The sequence below is a fragment of the Thunnus maccoyii genome, chromosome 1 (genome assembly GCF_910596095.1).
Source record: "Thunnus maccoyii chromosome 1, fThuMac1.1, whole genome shotgun sequence".
Classification (NCBI taxonomy): domain Eukaryota; kingdom Metazoa; phylum Chordata; class Actinopteri; order Scombriformes; family Scombridae; genus Thunnus; species Thunnus maccoyii.
Genome location: NC_056533.1, coordinates 40,423,359 through 40,431,314, shown reverse-complemented (window position 1 = coordinate 40,431,314; position 7,956 = coordinate 40,423,359). Strand labels below are relative to the sequence as shown.

Genomic DNA, 7,956 nt, shown 5'->3' with positions numbered 1-7,956 from the left:
AACACACTACAACACACTGCAACACACTATAACACACTACAACACACTGCAACACACTATAGTACACTACAACACACTGCAACACACTGCAACACACTGCAACACACTGCAACACACTATAACACACTACAACACACTACAACACACTGCAACACACTGCAACACACTATAACACACTACAACACACTGCAACACACTACAACACACTGCAACACACTGCAACACACTACAACACACTACAACACACTATAACACACTACAACACACTGCAACACACTATAACACACTACAACACACTACAACACACTGCAACACACTGCAACACACTATAACACACTACAACACACTGCAACACACTATAACACACTACAACACACTGCAACACACTACAACACACTATAACACACTACAACACACTGCAACACACTATAACACACTACAACACACTGCAACACACTACAACACACTACAACACACTGCAACACACTACAACACACTGCAACACACTGCAACACACTACAACACACTACAACACACTATAACACACTACAACACACTGCAACACACTATAACACACTACAACACACTACAACACACTGCAACACACTGCAACACACTATAACACACTGCAACACACTGCAACACACTATAACACACTACAACACACTGCAACACACTACAACACACTACAACACACTACAACACACTGCAACACACTATAACACACTACAACACACTGCAACACACTATAACACACTACAACACACTACAACACACTGCAACACACTGCAACACACTATAACACACTGCAACACACTGCAACACACTATAACACACTACAACACACTGCAACACACTATAACACACTACAACACACTGCAACACACTACAACACACTATAACACACTACAACACACTGCAACACACTATAACACACTACAACACACTGCAACACACTACAACACACTACAACACACTGCAACACACTACAACACACTGCAACACACTGCAACACACTACAACACACTACAACACACTATAACACACTACAACACACTGCAACACACTATAACACACTACAACACACTACAACACACTGCAACACACTGCAACACACCATAACACACTGCAACACACTGCAACACACTATAACACACTACAACACACTGCAACACACTACAACACACTACAACACACTGCAACACACTACAACACACTGCAACACACTATAACACACTACAACACACTACAACACACTATAACACACTGCAACACACTGCAACACACTACAACACACTGCAACACACTATAACACACTGCAACACACTTCAACACACTGCAACACACAACAACACACTTCAACACACTGCAACACACTGCAACACACTATAACACACTACAACACACTGCAACACACTATAACACACTACAACACACTGCAACACACTACAACACACTACAACACACTGCAACACACTATAACACACTACAACACACTGCAACACACTATAACACACTACAACACACTGCAACACACTACAACACACTACAACACACTGCAACACACTGCAACACACTATAACACACTACAACACACTGCAACACACTATAACACACTACAACACACTATAACACACTACAACACACTTCAACACACTGCAACACACTGCAACACACTATAACACACTACAACACACTGCAACACACTATAACACACTACAACACACTGCAACACACTACAACACACTACAACACACTGCAACACACTGCAACACACTATAACACACTACAACACACTGCAACACACTATAACACACTACAACACACTGCAACACACTGCAACACACTACAACACACTATAACACACTGCAACACACTTCAACACACTGCAACACACAACACACTGCAGTGATCCTCGATAAACCTGATCTTGTTCGGTCCTGCCTCATCTATCTGCTAATCTACATCTTCCCTTCCTCTCATTAATTCTGGGATGTCTTGTAGCCTCACAACTCCAAACACACCTGCATTCTAATAACCCATTTGAACCCTTCCAGTCTGGATTTGCTAGCTCCACAGTACAGAAACTGCCCTCCTCAAAGTATTCAATGATCTCCTTGCATCTGCTGATACCGGAGATCCTCCTCATTGGCTCCAAGTCCACCCTCAGCAGAACCAACATGTCTACACTCATCATTGATGGCACCAAACTCTCCCTATCCTCCCAGGGCCGCAACCTTGGTGTGACCCTTGAACCCACCCTCTCCCTCAAGCCCCATATCCACCAAATTGTCAAATCCTCTTTCTACCACCTTCAAACAAGTGCCACGTCGCTTTGCCTATTCACTGACACATGGAGCAGATTAAAACATTTTCACTGGGAAAAACTGAAACAATCTGATGTTTGCTTGTTCGCATCATGTTCAGTTTGGAATTGGTGTTCTGCTGCGGCAGATGTGTCGCACTGTGCCTGTGCTTGGTGTATTTAGGCTGTAACACACAAAAACACACCACTCAATACCCAAATACCCAATACTCAGGTATTTAAAGTAACACAGGTGGAGTCAAGTGTAACACTCATCTGGTTGTTGTTGTTCAGACAGGTAACGTGACGTTGTCAGAGCGAGGAAACATCTCTCTGAACGCAGACCTTCCCTTCTACCAGCTGATGTTTGGTCTGCTGATAGTCCTCCTGCTCATCGTCTGCATGATTAAATGTTTCTGCTACGTCAAGGTGACGTTTCACGCCTCCACCACGCTGCACAACAGCCTGCTGAAGAAGGTATGACTGCTTCATCTGTTATCTTACAAATCTAAACATTATAATGGACTCAGTAACAATCAGGTGCTATTAATTGTTTACAAAAAATGAACAAAATGATACAGAAACATTTGTCATTTGTTTAATTAACTTGCTGTAAATGTGATGTAGAAAAGGCCTGATAGAGTGTAAATAAACTTAAAGGTTGATCACAGACTTCATGTCTACTGCAGATCCTGGTGAGTCCAATGAGGTTCTTTGACACGACGCCGACTGGCCGCGTCCTCAACTGTTTCTCCAGATATCAGGATGAGATGGACTCTTTGGTGCCTCACCATCTGAACATCCTGCTCATCTTCTTTCTGATCGCCATCTGCATCTGCATCATCAACTCCATCATCTTCCCCATCATGCTGCTGCCGGCGCTCGTCCTCATTGTACTCTTGGCCCTCCTCCTCTGGTGAGTCGACAAACTGAGCAGAAAAATCAGTTTCACAGGAGGCCGAGGAGGAAATGTGCCAGAGCAAAGGATCTTTGTTTGTTGTGTTGACATTAGTGGAATTAATTCCTGTTTACAGTGAAAGTAAAGCTCAGAGGGTTTATTGTCTGTTTCTCTGCAGGATGTTTCTGAGTAACATCTGTGGCTTAAAGAAGATGGAGAACATCAGTCGCTCTTCCTGCATCTCTCTCTGCACTTCCATCGCTCAGGGCCTCAGCATCATCCACGCCTACAACAAGACTGACGAGTACATCCAGCTGTAAGACTGCTCCTGTCCTCCATCACTGTCTCACAGCACTTCATACCAGTCAAAAACATAATAATAATGTTTCAGTCTGTCAGAGTGCTGCTTCTTCTCATAACAAATCATGTCAGTTCAAACTCTCAGCAGCATTTAAAACACAGTGACATCAGTTCATGTCGGGCGAATCCATCAAATACTTTAGACTGAGCTGAAGTTTGAAGTTATTCTCAGTTTTAGTTGTTGACTAATAACGTCAAAGACATCTCTTAGTGATTCATGTAAACTACAAGCTGTGGGGAAGTCAGGGAAACATGTTGGTCTTCCCTGCGGTCCAAACACCAAGTCAAGTAAAGTGTCACAGTTTATTTCTGGTTATATCTACAGTACCTTCAGTTTATGTGGCTTTTGGCACATTATGTTTATGATTCAGTCTGTCTGTCTGTTTTTATGTACATTCAATGTATGTCACCACAATTTAATGTACATATTCATTGACACTCCTACACTTTATATTTATAATATTTAATATTCTTACTGTCCATATTCCCCATCCTCCCAGTCTCTGAGACTGCTGCTGGTCTGTATATTATGTTATGTATTATGTATATTTTTGCTATTCTTGCCTTATTTGTGATTTTCTTAATGATTTGATTTTCCTTATGTCTACTATGTAATTGCTGCTTGCCATGTCTGAAGAATTTCACTGCCCAGATTGACCCTGTGTTACACTGTGCATTTGACAAATAAAACACTTTGACTGGTCCTGTTTGTGTTGCAGGTTTAAGAGCCTGTCTGACATCAACGCTAACCACTTCTTACTGTTTAACTACGGGATACGATGGCTGTGTTTCCTGGTGGACGCTCTGTGTACCGTCATGGTGCTGCCGGTCTCCCTGCTGGTCATCTTCAGCTCCAATGATTTTTGCAGCCCCCCCATGAAAGCCCTCGCCCTGGTCTTCATCATACAGGTAGACTGTCACCTGACACACACACTCCAGTTATTTCCCTCCAGTCTCTCCTTCTGCACAGATTCATAAAGCTGCAGGACAAGAGACAAGTTTTCACTCAAGTGACATGATTTCGCCTCTGATGTCAGAGGATCAAAGTTATTACACTTCATTCCGAGTCATCATGAATGTCTGAACCAAATGTCACAGCAATCCATCCAATAGATGTTGAGATATAACACTAAAGAACTAAAAAGTCAAACTCATGGTGGCACTAGAGCACAAGTCAGAGGATCACTGAAGTCTTGACCAGTTTGGAGGAACTTTAAACCTGAAGATGTTTTATGAATACGGCCCATGTCACATTATTCATGACATCATCACACATGATTTTACATGTTAACATGTGTGATGACCCAGAATACACTCAGTGTGAATGATCAATAACCAATCAGTGATTGTGTGAGTTTCCAATAACTTAAATTCTAGTTTTATATACTAGTCTGGTATAATATTTCTGTTTGTTTCCCAGCTGACAAGCAACTCTCAGTGCATGATCCAGGCTCTGATGGAGGTGGTGGTGAGGTTCCTGTCTGTGGAGCGGCTGCTGGATTACATCACGGTCAGACTGAGATAAATGCTGCTGCCTGCTGGTCTGGTCTGGTCTCCGCTGACTACAGTCTTAGTGAGTGCTTGTTGTGTTTCAGGGTTGTGAGGCCGAGGCCTCGGGGCAGCTGCAGGTGGATCAGGTCCAGGAGAACTGGCCTCAGCACGGAGCCATCACCTTCCTGGACTATAAGATGAGGTACAAGGACAACTCACCCGTCGTCCTCAATGGCCTCCAGCTCCACATCAGAGCCAGGGAGAAGCTGGGCATCGTTGGAAGGACGGGCTCTGGTAAAACCATGCAGGTTATGGAAGGAACCTGAAGAGTGTCCAATGTTCTGGCATTCAGTGTTCATCCGTCCAGCTTCTGTCTCTTACTCGGGTCCACGTCACAGCGGCAGCAGTCCCGTCCTGCAGGAGGACGAGGTTGGGAAGAAAGACGTCTGGGCTTCTTTGTTTACCCTGCAGACACTGTGACCTGGACCTGATGACAGCAGTGAGATGATGGAGATTGGGTCAGCTGTTGTCAGTTGTTGTCAGGTGTTACAGGTGTTGTCAGCTGTTAGGCTGCATTCACATCAAATCCAGAGTCGGAAGGGCCGACAACAAAGTCAACAAGTAAACAAGGTTCTTCTTCCTGTGGGCGTCTTTAGATGTGATTGGCCACTGCAGCGTGATGTTGGATTGAAGTTGATTCTGGTTCAGACAGAATATTCGTTTCTTGCTGAACCTCATGGGGTCTCCACTCTTGCAGTCTAAACACACTGCCCCCATTCAAATTAATCGGAGGACTCGTAATTTCTGGCATTGCCGGATTTTGTGTGAATGCGGTCTTACAATTAACTGTAAAGGCTCGTTCACACCTTCAGTTTCTTGTAGACAGGTGCATAGAGGGAAATGTCCATAGGCAAGAGAAGAGAGAATTCCAGCACATTGTCCTTTTACTTTCAATAAACTTTATTAAAAATACAATGTTTTGGTCCTTAGACCATCAGGTAAAACTGTTTTACCTGTGTGTTCAGGGAAATCGTCTCTGGCTGTGGCTCTGTTCCGGCTGGTTGAACCGGCTGCAGGAAGCATCTTGATAGACGGAGTGGACATCACATCCATAAGCCTGTTCGACCTGCGTAGGAACCTGTCCATCATCCCTCAGGACCCTGTGCTGTTCACCGGGACTGTCAGGTAACCTCAGCTGCTTCCTGCCGCCAGACAGACCGTCCTTGAGTTCTCGTCATCAGTCACAACCTGAGCACAGCTCCAGTTCGCAGTCCTCAATAAGTTGAGATTTTAAATTCAGTCAACACCCATCTCCATGGGAACATGTTTCAAACAACACCCGTTTCCATGAGAACAGCTGCAGGCAACATGTCGTTACCGACAGGTGTCTCAGTATTTGTTTGTCTGTAGGTACAATCTGGACCCGTTCAACAGCTACAGTGATGAGGAGATCTGGGCGGCGCTGGAGAAGACCTACATGAAGGAGACAGTACGTTTCCTCATCTATACTGTCACTACTGCTGTTATTATTATTAGTGTCACTGTTATCATTATTATTATTGATTGTTGTCAGTGCAGATGAGTGATGTGCTGCTCTCTGATGGACTGAACTTGTGTTGTCAGATCTGCCGTCTGGACGGGAAGCTGCAGGCTGAGCTGACGGAGAACGGAGGAAACTTCTCTGTAGGACAAAGACAGCTGATGTGTCTGAGCAGAGCGCTGCTACGAAACAGTAAGGTAGGCCTCCAGCTGTGCTGTCAGGATGTTTCAGTAACTTAGGCCTGTATGTTCAGTTTACTGCATTTAATTCATGTAAGAATAAAATTTCCAGCAGTGTTCAGGATTGTATCTGATGTCATGTTTCACATCAGTCACAACAGTTGTTTTGTCTAAAAATGACTCCTACATGTATAAAGTATGTTTTGTGTGTATCACTAAGAGACTAGAGATGAACTTAAACAGCTTAATTTACGGAGGATTGAAAGAACAAAATGTCATCAACATATTATTTGTGTTTCTGTTTGTGAAGACCTGATGAGTTCTGGTCCAACAGGCTGAAGAATTAAAACATTCATGTGTGGTGGTTTATTAGATTTCATGTCAGCAGCATCAGAGTTCAAACAGCTCGCTGACACCAGAGTTTACTGCTGGAACAAGCTGATATTTACTGATTTATTCTGTTATCTGCAGCAGATCTGTGAACATGATGAACATGATGTCTATGACAAAACTGTAAAAGTCAAAACTACAACTTTCAGCACTCTCTCTCTCTCTCTGTCTGTCTGTCTGTCTGTCTGTCCATCAGATCATCCTGTTGGACGAGGCGACAGCGTCTGTGGATGCAGAGACAGACGCTCTGATCCAGATCACCATCAGAGAGGCGTTTCAGCACTGCACCATGCTGACCATTGCTCACCGCATCAACACAGTGCTGCAGGCCGACCGCATCCTGGTGCTGGACCACGGAGAGGTAACACACACACACACACACACTGTATACATCAACAGAGTCCTTCTGGAATATTTATGTCTTTAACAGAAATCAGTAATGTTCCAGGTTCTCTGTGTGAATGCTGCCTCTCTGTTGTCTGACAGGTTGTGGAGTTTGATCATCCAGATGTGTTGAAACAAAGACCCAACTCACTGTTCACCACTCTGCTGACTGCTGCTAATACTGTGACGTCTTGAAGTGCTCAAAAGCACCAACACTGTGATTTCCTAAAGTCTTGAAAAGCACTGACACTGTGATGTCCCGAAACCCTCAAACGCACCGACACCGTGACATCCCAAAGTCCTCAAACGCACCGACACTGACTGCAGTTTATTTATTGTTTTTATTTATAAAAGATAAAAATCATCTGTTTTAAAATGATTTAATGAAATTAAAAGTCCGTCCAGCTGA

General features: G+C 43.8%; 1 protein-coding gene across 3 annotated transcripts in view; it reads left to right on the top strand.

Annotated features, from left to right (window-relative positions):
• The window catches only part of LOC121903236 (ATP-binding cassette sub-family C member 11-like), a 27,948-nt gene extending 19,992 nt beyond the window's left edge, over positions 1 to 7,956 (top strand). For 2 of the 3 annotated variants that reach the window (XM_042420084.1, XM_042420092.1), the window contains 11 exons: positions 2,600 to 2,782; positions 2,995 to 3,221; positions 3,382 to 3,519; positions 4,283 to 4,472; positions 4,984 to 5,073; positions 5,159 to 5,348; positions 6,080 to 6,239; positions 6,465 to 6,543; positions 6,678 to 6,791; positions 7,360 to 7,524; positions 7,650 to 7,956. In XM_042420084.1, coding sequence (XP_042276018.1) covers positions 2,600 to 2,782; positions 2,995 to 3,221; positions 3,382 to 3,519; positions 4,283 to 4,472; positions 4,984 to 5,073; positions 5,159 to 5,348; positions 6,080 to 6,239; positions 6,465 to 6,543; positions 6,678 to 6,791; positions 7,360 to 7,524; positions 7,650 to 7,742 — 1,629 coding nt within the window. In that variant the 3' untranslated portion in view covers positions 7,743 to 7,956. The remainder of the gene's footprint in view (positions 1 to 2,599; positions 2,783 to 2,994; positions 3,222 to 3,381; positions 3,520 to 4,282; positions 4,473 to 4,983; positions 5,074 to 5,158; positions 5,349 to 6,079; positions 6,240 to 6,464; positions 6,544 to 6,677; positions 6,792 to 7,359; positions 7,525 to 7,649) is intronic. The other variant, XM_042420075.1, reaches the window with a different exon arrangement.